The sequence below is a fragment of the Neofelis nebulosa genome, chromosome 16 (assembly GCF_028018385.1).
Source record: "Neofelis nebulosa isolate mNeoNeb1 chromosome 16, mNeoNeb1.pri, whole genome shotgun sequence".
Taxonomy (NCBI): domain Eukaryota; kingdom Metazoa; phylum Chordata; class Mammalia; order Carnivora; family Felidae; genus Neofelis; species Neofelis nebulosa.
In genome coordinates, this window is record NC_080797.1 from 9,375,596 (window position 1) to 9,402,834 (window position 27,239).

Consider the following 27,239-nt stretch of genomic DNA (forward strand, 5'->3'; position numbering starts at 1 on the left):
CTTATGACCCAGAGATCAAGAGTTGTCCACTCCTCGGGGCGCCTGGGTGGCGCAGTCGGTTAAGCGTCCGACTTCAGCCAGGTCACGATCTCGCGGTCCGTGAGTTCGAGCCCCGCGTCAGGCTCTGGGCTGATGGCTCGGAGCCTGGAGCCTGTTTCCGATTCTGTGTCTCCCTCTCTCTCTGCCCCTCCCCCGTTCATGCTCTGTCTCTCTCTGTCCCAAAAATAAATAAAAAACGTTGAAAAAAAAAAAAATTTAAAAAAAAAAAAAAAGAGTTGTCCACTCCTCAACTGAGCCAGTCAGATCCCCCAATAGTCATTTTAAATTTTTTAAAGTTTTTAAAGTTTATTTATTTATTTTGAGACAGAGAGAGAGAGAGAGAGAACACACAATCGGGGGAGGGGCAGAGAGAAGGAGAGACAGAATCCCAAGCAGGCTCCACACCATCAGTACAGAGCCTGGTGTGGGGCTTGAACTCATGAACTTCGAGATCATGACCTGAGCGGAGATCAAGAGTTGGACGCTTAACCTTAACCCACTGCACCCCACAGGTGCCAGCCCCATAGTTATTTTAAATTCTCATGTGTTTCCTCTTTGTTCTCCATCAAGCCAGTCATGATTTTTTTAAGTTTATTTATTTATTTTGAGAGAGAGAGAGACAGACAGAGAGAGACAGTGTGAGTGGGGGAGGGGCAGAGAAAGAGAGAGAGAATCCCAAGCATGCTCCACACTGTTAGTGCAGAGCCTAATTTTGGGCTCGAACTCCTAAACCGTGAGATCATGACCTGAGCCAAAGTCAGATGCCTAACCGGCTGAGCCACCCAGGTGCCCCCAGTCTTTTTTTTTTTTTTAAGTAAACCTGGGACTCAAACTCAAGACCCTGAAATCAAGAGTCGCGTGCTTTACAGACTAAGGCAGCCAGGCACCCCGATTTTTTTTAATGGGGGCTCAAAATCTAGGAAGTTTATAAAGAATTCCTAGATCACCATTCAGAACTTTTTTTGGGGGTGTCCATTAAAGTTCTATAATCACTCTTTCATTCTAGTGTCTGAAACTCCTAGGTTATACCATATAAATTGTTCACGAAATCATCTTTTTGGGTACAATCAAAATGTTAAATAAGAGATCAATTTACAACTAATTGATCACAGCCAGTTACAGATTTCTTTGTTCCTTCTCCACTGCTTCACTTGACTAACCTTGGGGGAAAAAAAAGAGAAAAAAGAAGAGATTAATGGAAAATTCTGGAATTGCTTAACATTTCAATATTTTATATACAGTCAGTTCTTCTTTTTTTTAATGTTTATTTATTTTTGAGAGAGAGAGACAGAGCACAAGCAGGGGAAGGGCAGAGAGAGAGAGAGAGAGAGAGACAGAATCAGAAGCAGCCTCCAGGTTCTGAACTGTCAGCACAGAGCCAAAACGGGGCTCGAACTCCAAGATCATAACCTGAGCTAGAGTTGGACGCTTAACAGACCAAGCCACCCAGGCGCCCCAGTCAGCTCTTCCATACTTGTTTTGAAAGCACAGATTCGTTCCACCACAATTGCTACATAGGGCAACATTTGAGTTTGAGTTTGTGTGATTTCAGGGCGCCTGGATGGCCGGTTAAGCATCCAGCTTTGGCTCAGGTCATGATCTCACAGCTTCTGAGTTCAGCCCCATGTCGGACTCTGTGCTGACAGCTCAGAGCCTGGAGCCTGCTTCGGATTCTGTGTCTCCCTCTCTCTCTCTGCCCCTCTGTCACTCATATTCTGTCTCTGTCTCTCTCTCTCAAAAAGAAATAAACATTAAAAATGAACAGTAATGAATGGGGATCTGAAGACAGAATCATGTGCAGAGATTGGTAAAATCCAGATAATGTGAACATGTTGACTTTTCCCAGAAGGGAGATGCAATTAATCGCCTTGTCTATTTTATTTCTCTTTGTCTCTCTTTCAATTCACTGCTCCTCTCTATCTGCCCGTGTCAAGTTTACCCCATCTACAGACTAATTTCTAAAACTTCAGTGACTTTTTCTTTCCACGATTGGAAGATTTCAGTTTGTTTCTTTTTACCATCGCCTGTTCCTACTTTGTTTCTGATGGCTTTGTATTTTTTTAAGATTTTTAATTTTTTTATTATTATTTTTTAATGTTTATTCAATTTTTTGAGAGACAAAGAGAGACAAACAGAGTGCGAGCAGGGGAGGGGCAGAGAGAGAGGGGAAAACACAGAACCTAAAGCAGTCTCCAGGCTCTGAGCCATCAGCACAGAACCCTACGCGGGGCTTGAACCCACAAACCGTGAGATCATGTCCTGAGATGAAGTCGGACACTGAACCGACTGAGCCACCAGGTGCCCCAACTTTTTAAAAAGATTTTATTATTCAGGGGCGCCTGGGTGGCTCAGTCGGTTGAGTGTCTGACTTCAGCTCAGGTCATGATCTCACGGTTCGTGAGTTCAAGCCCTGCATGGGGCTCTCTGCCTTCTGCTCAGAGCCTGCTTTAGATCCTCTGTCCCCCCACCCCCACTCTGCCCCTCCCCTGCTCACCCTCTCTTTCTTTCTCTCTCTCTCTCAAAAATAAATGAACATTTAAAAAAATAAAATTTGGGGGCGCCTGGGTGGCTCGGTCGGTTAAGTGTCTGACTTCAGCTCAGGTCATGATCTCGCGGTCCGTGAGTTCGAGCCCCACGTCGGGCTCTGGGCTGACGGCTCAGAGCCTGGAGCCTGTTTCGGATTCTGTGTCTCCCTCTTTCTCTGCCCCTCCCCTGTTCATGCTCTGTCTCTCTCTGTCTCAAAAATAAATAAACATTTAAAAAAAAAATTAAAAAATAAATAAATAAATAAAATAAAATTTTATGATTCAGTGATCTCTACATCCAACGTGGGGCTTGAACCCACAACCCTGAGATCAAGAGTCGCACACTCCATCGACTGAGCCAGCCAGGCACTCCTCTGATATCTTTTAAAAAAAATTTTTTCAACATTTTTTATTTATTTTTGGGACAGAGAGAGACAGAGCATGAACGGGGGAGGGGCAGAGAGAGAGGGAGACACAGAATCGGAAACAGGCTCCAGGCTCCGAGCCATCAGCCCAGAGCCTGACGCGGGGCTCGAACTCACGGACCGCGAGATCGTGACCTGGCTGAAGTCGGACGCTTAACCGACTGCGCCACCCAGGCGCCCCATCTCTGATATCTTTTTAAATAATTTCTTGCTCTAGTTTAAAACAGAAGTCATTCCTTTTTGTATCTCCCTGAACATGCCACATACATTTATTTTGAAGTCATTATCAGTCTGTTCCAGAGGGTGAACTGGGAGTGGATTCAGATTCCAATTTTTTATTCTCTTGGAAAGTTCTCTCTCTCTCTCTCTCTCTCTCTCTCTCTCTTATTCTGGGCTCACATCCCCACCCATCTAGTCTTTATGCAGTTGCTTTCACCTGCCCCCCGGCCAAGCCATAGTCTTACAATGACGTTTCAGGACTCCCCTGTCCCCTCGCGGTCTTCACGTTATGCAAAATCAGGTAATATGCCAACTGGTGACTGTGTTCTGAGGCCATCTCTGACTTCCTACCTCCCCAGTCTTGGTGGCTTATAAATGCCACCTCCCCAGGTGGCGGTCGGCCAGGGTTCTTTTTTTCCCCACTTCCTTTCATGACCTAGTCTGCCCCTCACTTCCAGCAGTGAGCCTGGCGTGAAGGCTCAACATTTTTAGTTCTCTCCAATCATTCCCACTGACTTCCGACCCGCCCCCCCCCAAAAAAAAACAGCAAACCCGGGGCTGCGGTGTGCTCTCTGCTTTACATTTCCGCCCTTGCAATATTTCACCTCTTCCCCGCTTGATCTTTTCTATCCTCCAGCATCGTCTTACCTTTGAGTGTATCCAGGCATTTGGGGTTTTCTGTTTCAATAGTTTATGTGTCGCTGCTGTATGTTTGGAGCAGAGAAGGTCCATCAAAGCATGAACTCCTGATCTTATCCCTTCCCTCTCTTCTCTGCCCTGGGTTTTCGTGTCTAGCGGCTAGAATGCAGGGGAAGTTTGGGGTCTATTGACGGGATGGCGCGTCTAGGCGTGCTTTGACAACCCATCGCTTACCACCTAGTTTAATGAACTGCCAGATCTTTGACGAGATACATAGGGAAGGCTTCTCACGGTTAGATTATCTCTGAGATTCTGCAAGATGTTAGATTATGCGCCTACTCTCTATCTGACGCCCGGAACCACCAAGAGACCTTGGGTAACGAAATTGGAGTGATCTCAACCGGATTTAAATGATCTCCCATATTCGGTCATTACTTCAGAGGAGTGCATAGCAACCACGTTCTTCTTGAGTGGTTTTGTAATCACGAAACTTGATTATGAGTTTATGAGGTCATCGCGTCCTGGGATATAGAACCCGGAGAAACATGTTACAGCGTCGCTGCAGAAGATCCGAGCCTGTGATGGACGGGGTTGAAGCTAGTCACAGACAGCTGACCTTGGTGACCACCTACAAGTAGGATGCCGCTTATTCAGGAAGTTCTTTTCCCCCCAACCTAAGGCGGGGCCCTTCACCCATCAGAGCGAGGGAGCCTGTCGCCCTTCCGGAGAAAAGCCAATATGGCACAGGACTCCAAAGCTTGGATTTGGGGACCTGGTTGGCTTTATGAAACTGGCCAATTGCCTTCATTTTCTTATCTCTTGAGAAAGGAATATCATTGTTCTCCCTCCTAGGATTATCATGAGCATTCAGTGAAATGAAATCGTGTATGTAAAATGCTGTCCTGGAACAGTATGTCTGTTTCTTTAAAAAACTAATCAACGCAGGGGCGCCTGGGTGGCTCTGTCAGTTAAGCATCCGACTCTTGATTTCAGCTCAGATCACGATCTCCCACTTCTTGAGACTGAGCCCCACATGGGGCTCCACGGCGTGCAGCCTGCTTAAGATTCTCTCTCTCCCTCTCCCTCTCCCTCTGCCCCTCCCCTGCTCACTCGCATGCCCTCTCTCTCAAAAAATAAAAATAAAAATAAACACAGAATTATAATAGCACACGCAGAATTACCATATGACCCAGCAATTCCACATCTGGGTGTATGCCCAATAAAATCGAAAGCAGAGACTTGAACAGCTATGTGTATACTTATGTTTACAGCAGCATTGCTCATAATGGCCAAAAAGTGGAGGCAACCTGGGCGTCCCTTGATGTACGAATGGATAAACAAAATGCGCTGTATCCACACAATACAATATTATTCAGCCTTGAAAAGGAAGGAAACTTCTGACACACAACACCACACGGATGAACCTTGAGGACGTTACGCTCGGTGGAAATGAGCCAGTCACAAAGAGACAAATAGTGTATGATTCCACTTGTGGGAGGCACCTAGAATATGGGTCTGTCAGATTCATAGAGACAAACAGAAGAAAGGTGGCTGCCAGAAGCTGAGAGGGAAGAGGCATGGGGAGTGACTAAGATGAGGGGCCCTTGGGTGGCTCAGTTGGTTAAGCGTCCGACTTCGGCTCAGGTCATGATCTCACGGTTCATGGGTTCGAGCCCTGCGTCGGGGTCTGCGCTGATAGTGTGAAGCCTGCTTGGGATTCTTTGTCTCCCTCTCTCTCTGCACCTCTCTTTCTCTCCAAAATAAGGAAATATTTTTTTAAACTTTTTTTTTAATGTTTTATTTATTTTTGACAGAGAGAGAGAGACAGAGCATGAGCAGGGGAGGGGGCAGAGAGAGAGGGAGACACAGAATCCGAAGCAGGCTCCAGGCTCCCAGCTGTCAGCACAGAGCCCGACGCGAGGCTTGAACTCGCAAACCGCGAGATCGTGACCTGAGCCGCAGTCGGACGCTCAACCGACTGAGCCACCCAGGCGCCCCGTAAATATTTTTTTAAAAAGAAAAAAAATAAATAAAATGATGAAGACGAAAATAAATTAAGTAAATAAAATGATTAAGATGGTGAATTTTATGTTATGTGTATTTCGCCACAATTGAAAAAAGGAAAGAGCCACATGACAGAAATTTCCGTTCATTGCTCTGCTCAATAAACTTCTATTACACAAACATTCTCCAGATCCTCTGTTAGGCACTGTGCCTCCCAAGAGGAGTTAGACACTGGCCCTGACCTCAGAGGAGAGACGAGGCAGACATCTAAACAATGTGTGAAATAAAGTGCAGACAGGGGTCTGGGTCATAAAGTCCTATCAATGACATGAGGGACCCAGGGGAGCGAGTGGTCATTTCTTCTTGAGAAGCCACAGTGAAAGTCAGGAGAGCTTTCTAGAAAGCAGAACATGTGACCTGAATCCTGAAACCTGCAGAAGTAGTCATCAAGCTTTGAGGGGTTTGAAAGGGAGAAGTGTGAGCCACGCCAGGGGCCCGACATGTCCTGGTGCCCTCATGGCCGTGCACTTGGCATTGCTGGTTCTAGGTGACAGAGGCATCCTGGGCTGGCAGCAGATACGGCTCTAAAAGGAGCCACAGGGGGCTTCTGGGCCTGGTGAGGTGTTTGGACACTCACTTGCGGGCAATGGACAGTGACTGGGAGGTGCTGAGCAGGGGACTGACTCAATCATATTGGAACGAGAGCAATCACTTGGTAACGCAAGACTAGCGATCCTATTTGTTCGTTGTTTCCAGGCTAAACAGCAACTGATAAGTAGCCAGAAGTCTAGTGTTTTCAGGCCTGCTCAGAAAGGATGATACACGTGGGCCTGTGAATCTTCAAATGCTTATTCAGACCCACGTTGCTCATAATCGGAAGGAGGACTTAGGTCATGATCTCACGGCTCAGGTCATGATCTCACGGTTGATGGGATCGAGCCCCGCGTTGGGGTCTGTGCTGACAGCACAGAGTCTGCTTGGGATTCTCTCTCTGCCCCTCTCCAAAATTAACCATCTTTGCTTAATGTTCAAGAGCCTTGCATATTGCCAGTGAATCAGGAAATGAATACTTTGTAATGACAGCCACACACAAACCGGAGTTCCCTGTCTGGGACTGCAGCCCAAACGCTGAAGCTCTTCCCAAAGATCCCCATGGAATGTGAAGGAATACCCATCCGCTGTAACCAGAAAAGCCATTTCCTCTGAAGTCAGAACAGCGCTGTTGGGTTTCTAGAAGATAAAACCAAAAACTTTTGGCATCCTAACGCTTTGCTGGATGACAGTACCTCCTGTTTTTACCAGGCTGCAAGGACTTCTCACCAGTTTTTCCCAGACAACCCATTTCCAGAAAACAAATATCCTTCTTAGGCGCCAGCCCACCGTCTCGTTTGCCATGTCCACACAGAACAGGGACTTTCCAGATGCTGACACACATTGTCTCACGTTAGGCAAGATATCCAAAAACAAAAACAAAAACTTATTTTTCACAGAAATTTCAGAGAATCGGCACCAAATAATCCAGAAAGTGTGTTCTTTGCAAGCAAGCTGGTATGGCTTTGAGATTCATATTGAGTGAAGTGAAAAGACTTAATAAAGCACGTCTCTGCGTGCTGCTCTGGCTGTGACAAGCACTTGGGGATCTAGCATGATTCTCGTCCTGGGCCTGGAGAGCCTGAGGGCTGAAGTTTGTATCACTCTGTTCTCTCTGGAACTTCAAGTCAGCCCCTCAGCTAAGCTGTCAATTTTGTGAGCAAAAACGAGCAGCGACTCCATGAGTTTTCCAAGGGACAAAGTGTGGGCAGGTTGTTTCGTTGCAGTTTTGTCCCGGGTTGACAGAAGATTCTGACCCATGCTCTCGTTGTCTAGAACAATGATTCTCAACTGGGGGGGGGGGGGGTGATTTTGTGCCCCAGGGATATTTGGCAATATCTGGAGACATTTTTTATGTCATGACCGGGGCTGGGGGAAGACAAAGGAAGAAGTGTTACTGGCATCGGGCGGGGGGGGGGGGGGGGGGGGGGTAGAGGCCAGGGATGCTGCTAAACGCCCTGCAATGTGCAGGGCGGCCTCCCTCCCACCGCCAAAGAATTATCCAGTCTCCAACGTCAATGGCGTCAAGATCAAGAAATCTGGGTCTAGAATTAGAATCCAAACACCAGAGTGCCTAACATTTAGTGTTCTCAGAAAGTCAAACTTTCCTGCCCACCAAGATCATTCTCTCGTTTTGTAGTCATGGGGCTTATAGCAAAGTGCAAGGTTAGACTACACTTCCCAGCCTGCTTTGCAGTTCAGGATGAGCGTGTGACTAGTTCTCACCAATAGCATGTGACTTGAAGAGATTGCAAGATAAGGCTTTGAAGAATTCTCTTTCCCCTTCTGCTGGTAAGATGTAGATGATGACTAGGCTATGTTAGAACCACATATGGGATCCTGGGTCCCTGAGTCGCCCTATGGGAAAGAACCACCCATCAACTAAAGAGCACTTGCTGCCGTCTGTTAGGTGAATGAAAAACAAACTCTTCTTGTGTTTGAGCCAATACATATTTTGGGGCCTTGTTTGTCACGGTCGCTTAGCTCATCCTAGCTGATAAAGAGCCATCCCCCACAATCCCATTTTGGCCCTAGATGCCGAGACCCCTGAATGGGGCAAACATGGTGGGGATCTCTGCCCCTAGGGTTAGCTTGGGGTTCCCCCTCCTCTAACTGGTAGGGCTGCATGTGTCAAAGCCCACTGTTGAGGGGTCCTTGCTTTGCTGTGTGCAGCATTGACTCTTGGAGTAACCTGTGATATGATCCCAGCTCTATGTGACTTTGGTTACATCTGGCAGAACCTCAACAAGAAGCAGCCTTGGCAAAAAAAAAAAAGGGGGGGGGCAGGGGGAGACACTCAGGCAACCAAACCACAGGAAGCATCATGGCGGACCTGGCTACCAAGAGAGCAGGACTCTCTGTCTCCACCTCTTATCTCCACTGCTCTGGGTGTGTTGGCTTCATTCTCTCCTTCTGCAGTTAAACTTCTTCACACAAAGGGGAAGAGGCACCATCATCCTCGAACTCATATCTTCACAACTGCCAGTCCAGAGAAGAAAGATCCTCCCTGCCTCCAGTTTGAAAAACCCTGGGAGGGACTTGGGTGGAGCGTTCCTGCTGTGGCTGGAGGCAAATGTTATCAGCAGGAGGTGAGGAATGGTGTCGCTCCTACACAAACCTTAGCCAGGTGCACCTTCTATTAACTTGAAATCTTCCCAAGGGCCCATCTTGCCTCTGATCCCTGAGCTAAGGAATCAGGGGATAGCCTCAGGGTGTGAGCGGTTCACAGAATTCTTTTCCCACCACCGCTCCCCCAACTCCTACCTTTGGCAGCAAAGGTTGTCCCAAAAAGTGACAGGGGAAAATTCTCTGCGCAAGATATGATAAATCATAAAACACGATGGCTCCTGAAATCTGCTGTGTGCCAAAGCTGGGAATTTTTCAGCAAGATAAACCATGTATCTCAATCAATTTGTCTCCAGTTTCTACTGGTTCACCTTAGTCTGTTTCATTCATGGCGTATATCACACTTGTTTCTTGTCCATCTGCCCTACTAGAATGTAAGCTCCCTCAGGGGTGGGATCTTGTCTGTCTCGGTCCCTGCCTTGTCCCTCACGTTCGTCACGGTGCCCGGCATGACCCCTGCTTGTGATGTGTGCAAGAGAGTGAGCCTTTTGCCAAAGTTTGGAGCGTGCCATGTTTCGCTGAGGGTCCATCCGCCCTTTCCTCTGTGTGTCGTGACTTAAATGTCTGTGGGATCTTCTTTGAATCTACTCTCGCTTGCGTGAACCCTTGCAGAAGTCTCTCTCTCAGACCAATGGCAGCTTTCTCCTTATTCTGGTGGGATTTCCCACTACTTTTCATCATTTCAGCGATAACTTGGGAGAAGGGGGTTCCTGGTACAAACAGAGGAGTCAAGGTTAGAGAGATACAAACTGATAAGACAGTGGCCACTCTTTGGAGATGGTGTTCATAGTCTCACCTCCCAAGTTGCTTCCATTCATTCCATATTTATTTAGGGGCGGGACCTCAAGTCACTCTCTGGAACCCGAAGTTCTAAGTCCTCGTGCTGACCTGTTCCCATCTGGTACTTTCTCCATCTGCGGCTTCCACAGCACAATCGTCCTAACCCTGGGGGTTGGGTTTCTATCTCTTATTGCCAATTGTTAACTAGGGGGCGGAATATTCATTACTTAAGACAGGGATGCAGGATTTCATGCTTTCTTCCTTATTTGGTCGGGGGTTTCCTGTGAGGGCGCCCGCCATCTTGGGCCCGTTTGGTTTGATCCGGCTTCTTGGAGAGTACTGCTCTGACAGGCCTCTGTCTTTCTGGAAAGCTGGCCGGTATTTCCTCCTTTTGGCCTCCAAGTGCCCTGTCAGAACCTAACTGCCTCCTCCAATGGTTTTGCTATCTTCCCCCTTTGACATCACCTCCAGATGTTCTTCCAAGCTTCCCTTTCCTCCTCCAGCACATGAAGTGACACAATGCCCCCCTGACCTGTCCTTGTCCATCTTCTCATCCCAGGTCACCTCATCCACTCACCGTTATGGCTAAATGTGGCCCTTCTCAACGGCACATGTCCAGTTAGACCAGGGTCCGGCGCCTCCACAAAATGCGTCCCAAACTCAACAGGTGTGGGACGGGAGTCATTTTCTCCCCACACTATTGCTTGTTCCTCCAGCTTCTTCTCTTTCCCTTCACGTTTGCCTGCACCTCCATCCAACTTGTAGCCACGTCCTGTCAACTCTGCATCCTCAACATCTTTCTACGACCCTACGGCTCCCTCCTGGCTACCCTCCCTTCGGCTCCCGCCTGCCTTTCCATCTCCTTACCTCCATTTCCGCGCTCCCATTAGCCACCCCACACCTCCTCTAGAATAATCTTCCCACAACACAGGAGTGTCGTTTCGCTCTCTGACTTCAACTTTTCAACACTTCAGTACCTTGACTGCAGGATGAAGCACCAAATCCTTGTCCCCTAAGGCTTTTCATGGCCAGGCCCCTGCCCACCTCTCCAACCTCCTTTCCAGCCCTTGCACCCATATTCCAACTCTACGGGACTATTACAGGTGCCCAATGTGCCTCATTGCAGAATGCCTCCCCTGAGTCAACCTGGAAAATGCCACCCATCTTTTTTGTTTTTAATGCTTTTTAAACAGTTTATTTTTGAGAGAGAGAGAGAGAGAGAGAGGCAGAGTGCGAGTAGGGGAGGGGCAGAGAGAGAGGGAGACACAGAATCCGAAGCAGGCTCCAGGCTCTGAGCTGGCAGCACAGAGCCCGACACGGGGCTCGAACTCATGAACTGCGAGATCATGACCTGAGCTGCCCGGGGCCCCAGTGCCACCCATCTTTCAAGTTTTATTTTGGGGGGCACCTGGGTTACTCAGACAGTTAAGCGTCCAACTTTGGCTCAGGTCACGATCTCATGGTGCATGGGTTCAAGCCCCATATCAGGCTCTGTGCTGACAGCGGGGAGCCTGGATTCTGCTTCAGATTCTGTGCAGGTGTGTGTGTGTGTCTTTCTCTGCCCCTCCCCTGCTCACATTCTGTGTCTCTCAAAAATAAATAAACATTAAAAAACTTTTTAATAAAGTTTTCTTTTTCTTTAAGTTTATTTATTTTGAGAGAGCGAGCGAGCAAGGGAGGGACAGAGAGAGAGAGAGAGAGAGAGGGAGAGAGAGAATCCCAAGCAGGCTCCCCACTGCCAGCACAGAGCCCGATGTGGGGCTCAAACCCACAAACCGCAAGATCACGATCTGAGCTGAAGTCAAGAATCAGACACTTAACCGACTGAGCCACCCAGGTGCCCCTGACGTTATTTTTCATTTAAAGAACCTCTACCTCCAACGTGGGGCTTGAACTCATGACGCTGAGATCAAGAGTCGCATGCTCTATCATCTGAGCCAGCCAGGTGCCCCTCACCCATCTTTAATAGCCAGTTCCTCGGAACACCTCTCCGGCACCCTCTTCCTTCTTTACGACTCACTGCACCCCACCCTGTGTTCATCCCCATCAGAGGCCCTGTAACACTTCATTTCACGTATTGGATTACAAGTCTGTCTGCCCTGCCGGACGATAAATTTCATGACACATAGTAGGCTTTCAATAGATGCGCCGTGAATATTATACACACATGGACTCCGTGAAAGGGAGACCGAATACAAATAAAAATACACACACCCAGTGTATATCACAGACACGGATTCTAGAGACCGACTTTCCGGGAGGCGATGAACCCGTGGAATTTTTCTTCAAAGCGGGCCCCCAAGGAGACATCACTTCTCCCTTCCCCTCAATGGCCAAACACCAGCAAAACAACGTCAACTGCCTCCTGGGCCTCCCGGATGACTCACTGGAGAGCTTTCTTGGGGAGGCGTGGGAAGAGATGATGGTTGACAAAAATAACCACAAACATTTGAAGCATCACCGACCGAGCCTCTGTCTGTGGGGTGAACAACAGGGGCGAATGGCAAGGTTTCTCCCAGGCAGGGCAGCAACCCTCCTTCCAGCACAAGTGGTTCTCAAACACTCACGTGGGCAGAGACCCAGACGAACGTAGGGTAAGTGAAATTCAACAGCGCCTGTTCCTATGCAGTCAGCCGCTCGTGTTTGATGTGCCCGTTCCTGGTAAATGACGAAGGAAGCACCCGTGTGAGCAGTGATGACTGACCCTCATCAAGCTGATAATTCCCTCCGTGTCTTTTTAAATTGTTACGAAGGGCTTTCCCCACCCCGTACATCACCTCGTTCGAAGAGCACATCAACCAGGACAGAGGAGCGATTTTACAGACGAAGAAAAAGACTCAGGGAGAATCAGTGATTTACCTGCACAGAGCATGATGCAAAGTGGTCCAAAGACCGGCAGCAACGGTGTCACCTGGGAACCTGTTGGACACGTGACTTCTGAACCCCGCCCAGATCTACTAAATCCGAAAGTCTGCCACGGGACCCAGTGATGTGTTGTAACAAGCCCTCCAGGTGACACAAGTCCATGTCCAACTTTGAGAACCGCTGACCGAGGGTGTGCAGGTAGCAAGTTATAGACCCCGGGTGAGAACCCAAGGATGTCCTTAGGTAATAGTTGTCATCAGACTACTTGAATGTTAGTAAATAAGAGCTTCCTGCTTTTACTTGCTTCAGGAAGCCCTGCAAAGACCAGCTCCAGCTATAACTCAGCCTCTCTCCACTCCACCCGCCCTCCCACCGGCCTCCTCCATTCCTTAGACACGCCAAACTCTTTTCTGGCCCCAGGACCTTTGCACATACTGTTTCCGCTGCTTGGCACGCCATACCTCCCGGCTGGATTCTTCTCACTTTAAGTGCCGCCACAATGCCTAGCACAAGGTAAACACTCAGCAAACGCATACGGAATAAATAAACCACAAACCAGAGGCAACTCAGAAGAAGGAAAAGGCAATTTCCTCCATTCCTGCCTCCACTAAGAATGGCCAATCTAGGCTGTCCTTTGGGGAGGGGAGCATGGAAAGCAGTTAAGAGTTTGAATATCAGGGGTACCTAATGAAAGCTCCCGCGTAGGACCTGGTTTCTAAGGATAAGCACATCAGTGGATTAAGCTGCAGTGACCACAGATGGGAAGGAAGGGAAGCTGGCTTTAGTTAGGAATAGAAGAGTGATGGGACCCAGGAAAGGGTGTGGCTTCCCTGAGACTCTCTTCTTAATTGTGGCAGAAAACATAGAACATGAAAACTACCCTCAACATTGTTTTTCACCCTCACCAAATTATTTTTCGTCTTTCGGCTCAGGTCGAGGTCTCAGTTCGTGGGTTTAAGCCCGGTGTTGGGCTCTGTGCTGACAGCTCGGAGCCTGGAGCTTGCTTCGGATTGTGTCTCCCTCACTCTCTGCCCCTCCCCCACTTGCGCTCTGTCTCTCTCCCTCTCAAAAATGAATAAACTTAAAAAAATTTTTAAATAAATAAATAAATTTTTATTTATTTTAGAGAGAGCGTGAGCAAGCAGGGGAAAGGGGCAGACAGAGACAGAGAGGGAGAGAATCTCAAGCAGGCTTCAGGCTCAGTGCAGAGCCCGATGCAGAGCTCGATCCTACGATTCCGAGATCATGACCTGAGCTGAAATCTAGAGTCAGACACCCAACTGATTGAGCCACCCAGGTGTCCCTACCCTCAACAAATTTTTTTAATGTTTAGTTATATTTGAGAGAGAGTGACCCACAAGTGGAGGAGGGGCAGAGAGAGAAGAAGACAGAATCGGAAGCAGGCTCCAGGCTCTGAGCTGTCAGCACAGAGCCCGACATAGGGCTCGAACCCATGAACCTTGAGATCATGACCTGAACCAAAGTCAGATGCTTAACCGACTGAGCCACCCAGGGGCCCCAACCCTCAACAAGTTATTAAGTGTACAGGATGGTATCATTAAAATGTTTTATTTATATTTAAGAGAGAGAGAGAGCGTGTAAGCAGGGGAGGGGCAGAGAGAGAGAGACAGAATCCGAAGCAGGCTCCAGGCTCCGAGCTGCCAACAAATATCTCTTTGACATCTCGCTTTCAATTCTTTGAATAAATATCCAGAAGGGGGGGTTGCTGGGTCATATAGTGGCTCTAGTTGTAGGTGTTTTGTTTTTTTTTAATGTTCATTTATTTTTGAGAGAGAGACAGAGTGTGAGTGGGGAGGGACAGAGAGAGAGAAAGAGAATCCGAAGCAGGCTCCAGGCCCCGAGCTGTCAGCACAGAGCCCAACGCGGGGCTCGAACTCAAAAACCGCTAGATCATGACCTGAGTCGAAGTCGGACACTTAACCGACTGAGCCACCCAAATGCCCCTTTTAGTTTTTCAAGGAGCCTCCATACTATTTTCCACAGTGGCGACACCATTTCACATTCCCACCCGCAGCACACAAGGCTTCCAATGTCTCCACATCCTTGCCAAATCTTGTTATTTTCTGCTTTTGCTTTCGTTTTTGATAGCAGTCATCCTAATGGACGTGAAGGGGTATCTCCTTGTGGTTTTGATTTGCATTTTTTTTTTTTAACGTTTATTTTTGAGACAGAGAGAGACAGAGCATGAACAGGGGAGGGGCAGAGAGAGAGGCAGACACAGAATCCGAAGCAGGCTCCAGGCTCTGAGCTGTCAACACAGAGCCCGACGCGGGGCTTGAACTCACGGACCGCGAGATCATGACCTGAGCCGAAGTCGGACGCCCAACCGACTGAGCCACCCAGGTGCCCCTTGATTTGCATTTTCCTAATGATTAGGGATGCTGAACACCTTTTCATCGGCCGTTCGCATATCTTCTTTGGAGAAATGTCTGTGCAAGGCCTTTGCCCATGTTTTAATTGGGTTTTTGCTTTTTGTGGCCATCCATGGAACCTTCTATCTGGCTCTTGATTCTGCCATTTATGAAGTACTATATGCCAGGTAGCGTGTAAAGCCAGTCACGCGCGCAACCTCATTTTATCCTTACGACAACCTTGAAAGGCAGGTACAGTAAGAATCTGCGTTTCACAGACGAGGTTCCAAAGCCCAGAGAGGTGCAGAGATCATGCCTGCGTCTCTCGGCACCTCAGAACTCGGGACTGTCTCCCCGCTGGTGGTGGAGACAGTGTCTTGCTTTCCGATGTGTCTCCTCAAACGCCCACAGGCGCCCAGCAGAGAGGGTGGGGAGCTGTTGAAACCCGGTGCTGGCCCCTCAGGGGGTGGGGGGGACTGGCCTCTACTGCCCGTCAGCGTTCAAGAGGCAGAGTCATGTTCTTTTACGTGGCTCTTCTTATACCAACCATGAGAAAGGAAAGAGCGCAGTGTGAGAACACAGGCAGAACAGTGGTCCCCCAGAGATGTCCACGTCCTGGTCCCCCAGAACTACTGAATGTTACCTTACGTGGCAAAAGGGTTGCTGCACATGGGATGAAGTTAAGGATCTTGGGATGGGGAGACTATCCTGGAATACCTGGCTGGGCCCAATGTAAACACAAGGGTCCTTATAAGAGGGAAGTAGGCGGGTCAGAGAGAGAGAGAGAGAGGAGATGTGACAACGGAAACAGAGGTCCGGGTGATGTGATGGCTGGAAAGGAGGCGTGAGCCAAGGAATATGGGCAGTTTCTAGAAGCTGGGAAAGGAAAGGAGACAGATGTGCCTCCTGAGCCTCCACGGGAAACGCAGTTCTGCCAACACCTTCGTTTCACCCAGTGAGACCCCCTCTGGACTTCTGACCTCCAGAACCGTAACTCAGGAAAAATGATGTTCTTTTAAGAACGTGGTGATTTGTTATAGCAACAATAGGAAGCGAATGGACCAATAGAAAATGGACCAAAAAAACCCAATAGAATATGGGCAACCCAATAGAAAATGGACAAAATGGGCACTTAACACACAAAGGAAACGCACGGGTGGGTAACCAAATGAAGAGATAGTCAACATCAGTGATTGTTGTGGTTCGCCTGGGCTGCCGCAACAAAATGCCATAGACTGGGTGGCTTAGAATAGAAATCCCCCTTCTAAAAGGGGGCAATAGGAACAAAAAGGGAGGGGGTGATAGATCCCAAGCAAGTCCCAAACCTAGTCTATGCTATTTTGTTTGGCAGCCTAAGCTAAGACATCAGTAACTGAGGAGATGTAAATGAAGGCCCCTGAGATTACATTTTAATTGGAAAAAATGAATACATCTATCAACAACCAGCATGGGAGAGAAAATACGAATACGGGGAGGGATCTCTCATATGTACAAGACCATTCATAAAAGCACTCTCCACAGTGGCAAAAGGCTGGAAACACTTGAGTGGCCGTCGGTGAGGGAGTGGAGAAATAAACCAAGCTATGCTCATAAATGGACTATTACACATCATCAAAATGAATTAACTACGGTGACGGACAGCAACAAGGATGACACTTACGAACGCAATATTAAATTAAAACAGTAGCTCTGAAAAAAAATTGCACAGGGCAGCATACCCTTTGATAACGCTAGCGACAGAGGAAATAAAAAATAGATAGCCTTTAGGAACACATATGAATCCAATTCAACTCCCCAGAGGGTGTGGGACTAGAACAGAATGGATGAAACAAGATTGGGCATGATTTGAAAAGCTGGAATCTGGACAATAGGGGCATATGGGTTCACTTTATTAGTCTCCCTAGTTTTGTGTGGGTTTGACGTTGCCCATTATACAAAGAAATTTTAAAATAATATAAAGAGGGGCACCTGGGTAGCTCAGTCGGTTAAGCCTCCGCCTTGGGCTCAGGTCATGATCTCTCAGTTCGTGGGTTCAAGCCCCGCGTCGGGCTCTGTGCTGACAGCTCGGAGCCTGGAGCCTGCTTTGGATTCTGTGTCTCCCTCTTTCTCTGCCCCTCCCCTGCTCATGCTCTGTCTCATTTTCTCTCTCTCTCAAAAAAAAAAATAAATAAATAAAACATAAAATTAAATTAAATTAAATTAAATTAAATTAAATTAAAATAAAGAGGGAAGCAGGGAATGATGAACACAGGAATCAGGAGTTAGGGCAAAGGTCTGGAAGAGAACCGTATGATGAAATGGCTGCCTTGGCTTTGTTCTGTGTTGGGTGTTGAGTTCAGGAGCACTGATTACATAACTAAACAGCTAGATTAAAGCAAATCATGCATGGAGCAGTGGAGAAAGAATGAGAGAAATAGAGGGGAAAAAGCAGGAAGTCAGCCTTGTGAACAGTTCTCAGCCGCCCTAGGTGGATGCGTCCCTCGGGCGTCCTGTTTGCATGGAGGTACTTGCAACTCATGGAGACCTGGCCCCTGGCCCCACCGCTGGCTTTCCTTCTCACCAGACGCCATTTCTCTGGCCATCTGAGAGTACCCTTTCTGGAAAAGGCCTGGGCAAGGTATCCCACAGCTCTGAGGGTCCAGAGAAGGGCTAGATCCACAGACTGGGATCTCACACAGGTGGTGGGCTTGACCCGGCAGGCTTTCGGACTAAAACGTAGGGGTTCACATCCATCCCCGGCACATGCCGCCAGCCATCGGGGACCCTGGTGCATTTACCTGGTGGCCAAAAGAAGGCCCCAGGTGTCAGGAGAGCTGCTGAGAGAGTAAGCTAACTGGTCACCCTGGAAAGGAGGAGGGCTGTTCTTCGAAAGAAAATGAACTGAGAGACAGAGACCCCTTTTGTGCGTGTGTGTGTGTGCGTGTGTGTGTGTGTTGTGAGTGTTCCCTCCGGGCCAGTTCTTTCAGTAACGCCTAAATTCCTCAGAGTCAAGAAATGCTTTTTCTGTCCCCTTTTGCAACCTTAATGAGCTCTCGGGAGACAACAATTTACCTCCTTCCTGCCCAGGCCCCAGCTCTTCCGGCTCTTCTCAAAGTTCGGTCCCCAGACACACCTGACTGGCAGCATCAGTATCCCGGGGAAACACGTTTAAAAAGCCGCTGCCCCTGATTTCCTGAATCAGAAATTCTGCGGGTGGCGCCAGGGGGAATCTGTGTTTTTTTGTTTTTTGTTTAATTTTTTTTTTCAACGTTTTTTAATTTATTTTTGGGACAGAGAGAGACAGAGCATGAACGGGGGAGGGGCAGAGAGAGAGGGAGACACAGAATCGGAAACAGGCTCCAGGCTCCGAGCCATCAGCCCAGAGCCCGACGCAGGGCTCGAACTCACGGACCGCGAGATCGTGACCTGGCTGAAGTCGGACGCTTAACCGACTGCGCCACCCAGGCGCCCCGGGAATCTGTGTTTTAACAGGCCCTCTAGGGCACTCTGATGGGAGGGAAGGGGAGGGAAGGGAAGGGAAAGGAAGGGGAGGGGAGGTGATGGAGGGGAGGGGAGGGAAGGGGAAGGGAGGGAAGGGGAGGGAGGGGAGGGAAGGATAGGGGGGAGGGAAGGGGAGGGAAGGGGAGGGAGGGAGGGGAGGGAAGGAAAGTGGGGGAGGGGAGGGGAGGGGAGGGAGGGAAGGGAAGGGGAGGGGAGGGAGGGGAGGGGAGGGAAGAAATCCCGAGGAGCTCCTCCAATGTCTCTTCCAACTGCAGACTTACCTGTGTCTTTCCCCTTCCTTTCCCCAAATCGTGCCAGAGTCCAACCACATTCTGGGTCACCTCCCACCCACCTCCCCAGGGGCCTCAGGCCGCCCAGCCTCCTGCCTCGTGTTCCTACCTACATCCTCTCCTCACATTTAAAGACAAACAGCAACTACACGGCAACAACATTTTCACACAAAAATGCTTAAAATATACATTGAGCATCTATATTCTCAAAAGCAGTGGGAACTTGGTTTTGAATTCCCGATCTTCAGTTCCTACCAAGGAGGCATTGGGCAAATTCTTATTTCTCCTAAACTTCAGCTTCTCTTTAAAAGGGGGCATCATGGGGAGCCTGGGTGGCTCAGTCGGTTAAGCCTCCGACTTTGGCTCAGGTCATGATCTCAAGGTTCATAGGTTCGGGCCCCATGTCTGGCTCTATGCTGACAGCTTGGAGCCTGGAGCCTGCTTTGAATTGTGTGTCTCCCCTCTCTCTGTCCTTCCCCTGCTCACACTCTGTCTCTCTCTCTCTCTCAAAAAGAAATAAACATTAAAATTTTTTTTTACAAAAAGAAGGGAGGCATCATAACACTTTTTGCAGGATTATTAAAAAATGATAAATATAATCAGTGTAAAACCTACTGCAGCGATAAAAGATTGCACTGTTTGATCCATACATTAGATATTTCGATTTAAAGATTTATGCAATCCGAATGATCTTCAAATTCCATTAGGCATCTTATACTTCAAGTTCTTACAACATGAGTAGAAACTGAAATGAATGTTCAAAGAGAAATCATGATGTGAATTCCTTAATTCCAGGCTTGAAGATGACAAAACACCAGTGCTTCTGATGTTATAAAAAAATTACTTGCTCAGGGGCGCCGGGGTGGCGCAGTCGGTGAAGCGTCCGACTTCAGCCAGGTCACGATCTCGCGGTCCGTGAGTTCGAGCCCCGCGTCGGGCTCTGGGGCTGACGGCTCGGAGCCTGGAGCCTGCTTCCGATTCTGTGTCTCCCTCTCTCTCTGCCCCTCCCCCGGTCATGCTCTGTCTCTCTCTGTCCCAAAAATAAAATAAAAAACGTTGGGAAAAAAAAATTTTTTTTTTTTTTAAATTACTTGCTCAGGGGCACCTGGGTGGCTCAGCTGGCTTAGCGTCTGACTCTTAGTTTCAGCTCAGGTCATGGTCTCACGGTTTCGTGGGTTCAAGCCCTGCGTGGGGCTCTGCACTGGCCCCACTGAGCCTGCTTGGGATTCTCTCTCTCTCTCCCTCTCTCTGCCCCTCCCCACTCCTGCTGTCTCTCTCTCAAAATAAATAAATAAACTTAAAAAAAATTAGTTGCTAAAAGAGAATGACGAAAGGATAAATTCCAGGATTTTCTCTTAGGAAAGTGATCTATCTCCCTTTAAAAAAACAAACAACAGGGGGGCACCTGGGTGGTTCAGTCAATTAAGTGTCTGACTTTGGCCCAAGGTCATGATCTCGCAGCCTGTGAGTTCGAGCCCTGCATAGGGCTCTGGGCTGACGGCTCAGAGCCTGGAGCCTCTGTGTCTCCCTCTCTCTCTGCTCCTCCCCCACTCACACTCTGTCTCTCAAAGATGAATAAATGTTTTTTAAAAATGCATTTAAAAAATAAATGAAAATTAAAAAATAAAAATAAATAAAAAATAAACATCACCACCACCACAAAAATAGCAGTCCCATTCACAAGTTTCTTGAAAGCACAATCTCCTTAATTCTCTGCAAACTGATTTCCGGAGGCTCATCAGTAGCTTCCCTGTCAATAAACGCAACCTCCGTTTTAGTGCTCTTTGTGGTTCATTCAATCATTTTATCGAGCGCCTGCCATGGAGTGAGTTCCTGCCACTAGGCTAACACATTGGAGGTGGCCATGTGTGGTTTCAGGTTTTTTCTCATTCAACAAGTATTTTCTGAGCTCCTCCCGTGTGCCAGGCACTGTGCTCTGTGGGCACCAGGGGACACCCTGGCCTGGAGGGGAGCCTAGGTCATTACAGCTACGTCTGGTGCAGACAGAGACTCGAAGAACACGCAAGATGGACACCTAACTTCAGCCCGTGGGAGGCAAGGGAATCTCAGAGGCCATCCCCGAGGAAGCGACATCCAAGTTTAGTCTAAAGGATAAGAAGGGACGATGAAGAAGGAATCTCTGGGTGGAACAGCACAGGCCAATGAACAGTAGAAACATGGTACAAGATATGCTGTGGTGGCCACAGGGAATTAGAGTCACACAGAGGAGGGCACGGAGGTGTTCAAGGGAGGTGACGCCTTACCTGGATCTTCAAGGATGATGAGGCGTCTCTTAAGGAGGCGAAGGATGTCCTGGAAAGACCATGCTGCATGTGCAAAGGTTCAACGCATGGCATCTTGGGAGAGGTGTAAGGGAGTACGAGATGATGGCTGAAAGGTAGGGCATGAGGACAGTGTAGCACCTGGGGAACAGGAATGCCATATTAAGTAGTTTGGACTGAAAGTGATAGGAATTGCTGAAAAGAGGAGAGAGAGACAGAGAGACAGAGAGAGTTAGTTCCCTTTTATAGTGATGGCTCCAACTGCTACATGGAAGACACATTAGGCGAGTAACACCGGAGCGGGGGAGACAAGTTAGAAAGAAGACTATTGTAATCCGATGATTAGGGTGAAAAATGACAGCTCCTCCACAAGGCAGTGGCTGTAAAATGTCAAATGTAAAGAGCTGGTTCACTGATATAAAGGAATATTAACAACACGGGCTCTCGAGTCAGACCGCCCGAAGTGTGAATCCCAGTCCTGTCCCTCCCTATCTGTGAGCAAGTCACTTAACCTCTCGAAGATCCCATTGCCTCACCTGTGAAATCAGGACAATGATAAAGACCTCCGTTGTTGAAAGGGCGACATAGCATAATATCCACGAGGAACGCAGCCTGAGGCAGCACTCAGTGAATGTGCACAAATGACAGCCACCGTCCTTAGCAACATTAACTGCACTTGGTTGACCAGATGTAGATCCTGAGAGAGACCAGAGACCACAGTGACTCCAGGGTCTCTGGCTGGCCACAACTAACAGAAAGCAGAGAGAGGAGAAGGCAGGTGGGGAAGGAGGCCCGGGAGAGGATGCGCTCACTGGTTGAGAAGGAAGTGCCCACCGTTGGAAGAGATAATCCTCCAGTCTTTTGCACCCTGGATCTTGCTGTGTGTGCCAAGAGGGCAAGACCCTGACCATTTGTTACCTGGGCCACTTCTCAGTGTTGTCTTTGTGGCGAGCAACCTTGAAAGATGAGGTCGTGTCTCCCTCTAGGCTTGCTTCCTGCTTCCTGCTTCCTGCATGAGCGGTGGATTCCCAAGCTCGATTACCAAGTTCCCCCGTGATGCAAACCCACTGCTTGTGGAGCATCCCTCTGGGCCCGTCGTGCTGCCCCATGGGAACTCAGAGGCAAGGGAAATTGATGCAAATATGCAGCTTCTCATGCTGTGTGCGCCTGAGTAATAAAGTCCTGTGTCCCTGACCCCGGAGTCTCGTGTCTTCTGCCAGCATCGATGAATCAGTAACAGGTTAACTTATTAGCTTATGAGTTGGAAAGAGAGACCTGGAGACATCGGTGTGCGCACGGCAGGTAAAGCCATGAGTATAAATAACATTGCCTGGGAAGAGGTCTGGGGCGTAGTCTGGGTAACACCAACAAGGAAAGGATGAAAGTAAGAAAAGGAGCTCCCGGATGACCTCAAGAAAGAAATCTAGAGGGGAGTAAGGCCTTACAAGCCAAGGGAGTAGAGTTTCAATCAAAACAAAATAGGAAACAGGAAGACACGCTGCTTAAAAATCAAGACTGAAAGCAACCACTGAACTCAGCAACTAGGTGACTGGCAGAGACATTTCAATGACATAGTGTGGCCAGAAGCCCCCCCCCCCCGCCCACTCCAGATGAGGAGAGAATGGAGGTAAACATCTTAAATAAATGTCTCCAAAAAGCTTAGCTGAAAAGGAAAGAGAAAGGTGGAGCATTGGTGACTGGAGGGGATGCAGGCAAATGAAAGTTTTCCCTGTAAACAGATGGGAGAGATCTGAGCAGATTATACACAAAGAGAACAAACAAGTCAGGAAAGAGGGAAAAGTGGAGTAAAAAAAAAAACTCAGAGTAAGGAAAGATGGAATCAGGTCTCTGCAGAAGAGGAAAAGGATGACATTCAGGTTCCAAGTGAGGGACTGTCCGGGACCCTCTTCCACTGAGGTGGCATTTGCCCCAACCACACGCCCAACCTGCCGGCTCAGATTGTGGTTTGCCTGCAGGTGCGTGGAGCCCCTGGTCCCTAGGGAGGGGCCTGGTCAGCAAGTTTCCCTGCTGGTCACCATGCCTGGCAGTCCCCCAGGCCAGAGATGACAGGCACCAGAGTGTTTCCCAGCCTGGGTTATTTGGAGATGCCATCAGTCGTACTCCCCACACAAAGGGTCCAGACAAGTTTGGAAGGTGATGGGTAAGGCCTGTGAAGCCAGCCTCCAGGAAGACTGAGTGTTCCCTGCCAGTAGAGATGGGCATTTGGGAGTGGGGCATCCGAAGGGAAAAGAAAGCCTTCTGCGGGAGACACAAGGGCTCATCCTCCGGGTCCTCGGGGTTGGTGGAGAAAACACCCATACGAAGACCCCAGTGCGGCTCGCAGAGTAGGGAAAGGAACTGTCCTTTGCAGAACACCTGCACTCTGCTTGGAGATTCTGCGGCCCCTCCTCCTACCCTCCCAATTCTTGACACAGTGTTCTTATCCCCACATGACAGAGGAAGGAGCTGAGGGCTTGCCTGATGCTCAGCGCTCAGTGCGTGCCGGGGTCCAGCTCTCTATGACTTGGGAACTGTTCTCTTGTCCCCGTGGCCCCCACTGTCCTTCGCACTAAAGCGTCAGCCGGGGCCTAGGTCAGGGGCAAGCGCACCCAACGTTAGCACTCCTGCAGCCCTGCGGACGACACGGGGGCAGCCACCACCGCCTACGAGCAGGCTCTGTGCCAGGGAAGGTGCCCCAAGTGCCTTAGCCTTCTCTCCCGCAGGGCCCTGGTTGGCTTCCCAAGCACCATCAGACCTCACGGGGGTCTGATCCCTTAGGGGCTAGACCTGGCAGAGGGAGGGGGCCAGCAGGACTGGGTAGTTGTTGGCCCTACATGCAGGCCTGCCTCTGCTTTTTTGCACGGGGTGACCCGGAAGAACCTCGCCCAGAGGTGTGAGAGCAAGAACACGAGGAGACGGGTCTTTTCACCTTGATGGTCCAGAGCCTTTAAGGGACTGACGGAAGCAGCCAGAGGGGCTCTCTCCATAAAAGGGCACGCCCACGACACACAACCTTGGACACAGTTGACCCCTCGGAGCGCCAACCACCGCCACCCCCACCCGGCCCTCCCCCGGCGCCCCCTCCACAGGCCAGGTGTCGAAGGAGCCTAGGGGCTGGCTAAAAAATGCAGATCCCCCGGCCGCACCGCGGAGACTCTCATTCAGTGGGTCTGGGGCCAGGCCCGGGAGCCTGCGTTTTTAACCAGCACCTCAGATGACTTCGGCACCGACGCGTCGCAGAGCCCACTTTGAGAAACCCGACTCTGGGGCTGAGACCCCCCCCTCCCCGCCCCCGCCATGTTCCAAAGTTTCCCCATCTCGTCGGGCGCACGGACCGCCTCCCCTCACCTCCCGCGGGCCTCGCCCTCGCGCGCGGTCGTGGAAGCGTCTGGGAAACCCGGCGGCGGCCCAGAGCGAGGGTCCTTGGGGCCTGCTCGCCCCGGCCGCCAGCGCGCCACGGCCCCGGGAGGCGCCGCGCGGTGGCCGGCAGGGGGCGCGGTGCCGAGGACGGCGCCGGAGGGGTGTCCGGCGGCCCCAGCCCGGAGCCGAGGGGCGGGAGGGAGGTGGGAGGGGAGCGCAGGGGAGCGGGGGAAGGGAGGCGGGAGGCGCGCGGCGGCGCGGAGCCGGGCGCGGGCGCAGGGGCGGGAGCGGGAGCCGGAGCCCGAGCCGGGGGCGGGGCCGGCCGGGGCGGGGCCGGCGGGCGGGCGGCGAGCGCCCGGGGAGCGCGCCCGGGGAGCGCGGAGGGAGGAGCGAGGGGAGCGCGGGCAGCCGCTCGCCCCCGCCCCCGCGCCGCCCGCGCGCAACAGTTCCCCCAAAGTTGCCGCGCGGGAGGCGGGCGCGCCCGGGCGGCCGAGGGGCGGGCGGCGGGCCGGGGACGCGGCGTCGCGGCCGGGCGCGGGCAGTGCCGGCGGGCGGCGGCGGCATGGGCACCCGGCAGACCAAGGGCAGCCTGGCGGAGAGAGCCAGCCCCGGCGCGGCGCCCGTCCCCCGCCGCGAGCGGCCAGACTTCTGGGCGTCGCTGCTGCTGCGCGCCGGGGACAAGGCGGGGCGCGCGGGCGCCGGCGCGGGGCTGCCCCCCTATCACCGGCGCGTCGGCATGGTCCAGGAGCTGCTACGGATGGTGCGCCAGGGCCGGCGGGAGGAGGCGGGGACGCTGCTGCAGCACCTGCGCCAGGTGAGCGCGGGCAGGGGGCGCGGGGGGCGCGCCGGCCCCGGGAGCGCCCCGCCCCTTGCGGAGCAGGCCCGGAGCGCCGAGGGCACCGCCCAGGGCCCCCCTCTCGCGGGGATGGAGCGGGTCTGGCAGCAGGTGCCTCGGCGCTCCCGCTGAATTTGAGGCCTCGCGGGGCGGGGCGGGGCGGGGCGGGGCGGGGGAAGGCTGGCCCGGTGAGGCCCGGCCGAGGGGGACCTGTTGGAATAACGTCCCCGCTTCTCTCCTCCACGGGCAGAGAGGGAGGCAGGTCCCAAGGATGGTCGGTGGGAGCGGGTGCGGGGACGGATGCCTGGTCTGCGCCAAGGCGCTTTCCTTCCTCTCTACCCGCTGGCCGTCACCAGGGGTCCTCAAGGAATGCGCAGGTGTCAGTTTTCCCCTGGGGGAGTCCAAGGGCGCAGCCCTGGGACTGGTGAGGCGCCGGCCCCCAGGTCATTTGGCCACCGGGAGGCATCCTGGATTACGGGTGAGGTGGGAGACAGCGCTGATCTCCCCTGGCTTACTTTGACAGGTGCTCAGCCAGGAGTCCCTGCTGAACAGTAGAGAGAAAGGAGAGGGGGGCTGGCTTGGTTTCCCGTGTGAGTAACCTGGTGCAGGAACTTCGGGAGGCGGCCAGTACTCTGCCTTCAGCCTGTTCCTGTCCCTGCCCCATTGGTTGGGGACTGACTTTGCAGATCTGGCCAGGCCCCTCTGCTTTGGGGCTGTCCTGGGCGGCCGCTGTCATCCACCTCTCTGGCTTGTTTTCCACCCGCTTTCTTGTGAGGGAGGGGGGCCCCCCTGTTCCATGGATTTTGTTGAGTGAGAGAGAGGCAGGAGTGTATACGTCCCCCATCACCAAGTTGGCTTGGACCAGCTTTGGGGGGTGGGGCTGGGTGACAGAGTCCAGGCCCTGAGGTATTCTCCATCGGTGGTGGAGTCCAGTGCGGCTCAGGGAGCAGGAGACCTCAGGTGGCCTTTCTGAAGTTTTTCCATCACTAATGAAAGAGGGTGTAGGAGTGCCTTCCTTCTAGGAGCTTTCAGAATCGAATGAGACGCACGTCCCTTGTGGATTTTATACCCCGCCCTGCCACACACACCTTTTATGTCTGATTTACCCTGGAGTATGTTCCCAAGATGTGCACTGCACAGGGAGAAGGAAGCAGAGGCTTGGGGACTTGGGGAGACTCGGAGCTTCTGCTCTTGCCTTAACTTTTCCAAACAGCATCCAGAATGATGCCTGAGATAGCACCGGATCTCTAGGTTTCCTCTCTGGATTGAATCATTAAGGCCTCTGTGGAAGCTCTTTCGCTTCCAAACAAAATAATGGATTTTCCAGACCTTCGTAGCCCATTCGCACACCAGACAGTAAGAAGGTTCTGCTGACCACAGGCGATTCCCCCAGCATTGGGGCGGGTGCTTCAGGGGGTCCAGAAGAGGGGAGAGGGCTGACAGGCAGGGGTCGAGACAAGCCCCTGCTTAGAAGGTAAAAGAACCAAGTAAAGCCAGCATTCTCGAGGGCCGTTCGGTACGGCCCGGCAGGAGTTGGCAGACATCTTGGGCTCCTCCAGTCCCCCTGAAACAGACTGTGATTCCACCTCCTGAAGCTGAACTTCTCCCTGGTTTTTGGAGAGTCACAGGGTTCTCGAGACAGGGAGCATTTCCCGAGACACGTTGGTCTTGTGTGTGGCCTGACACCCTTCTTCGTGGCAGGATTGACAGGGCTGATGGGGGCCAGGACGGGGTCAATCAGACTTGCCCCTTTTCTGTGACAGCACCAGAATAACTTGCCTCCCAGCTTACGTGGGCCAGGCTCCCTTGACCTCTGGCTTGTGGCTGAGGTCTGCAGGTCTCTCCCGAGCCAGTGATGGGCTTGCCCTAGGGGCCTGGAGCGCTGCCCCGTCGCCTGGAACGTGTACA

The 27,239-nt window shown here is 51.1% G+C and overlaps 2 protein-coding genes across 3 annotated transcripts in view; one reads left to right on the forward strand and one right to left on the reverse strand.

The window, feature by feature from the left end:
• Positions 1-649: 649 nt before the first annotated feature.
• On the reverse strand, positions 650-25,060 carry LOC131498051 (uncharacterized). The gene is made up of 5 exons (XM_058704906.1): positions 24,958-25,060; positions 24,485-24,907; positions 21,673-21,833; positions 21,119-21,277; positions 650-1,199 (listed from the first exon to the last, which is right to left on the reverse strand). The coding sequence occupies exons 1-5, from the start codon at positions 25,058-25,060 to the stop codon at positions 1,146-1,148; spliced, it is 900 nt and encodes a 299-aa protein (XP_058560889.1). The 3' UTR covers positions 650-1,145.
• Positions 24,850-27,239, forward strand: part of LRRC75A (leucine rich repeat containing 75A) — a 45,479-nt gene continuing 43,089 nt past the window's right edge. The window contains exon 1 of one of the 2 annotated variants that reach the window (XM_058702921.1): positions 24,850-25,310. In XM_058702921.1, coding sequence (XP_058558904.1) covers positions 25,059-25,310 — 252 coding nt within the window. In that variant the 5' untranslated portion in view covers positions 24,850-25,058. The remainder of the gene's footprint in view (positions 25,311-27,239) is intronic. The other variant, XM_058702920.1, reaches the window with a different exon arrangement.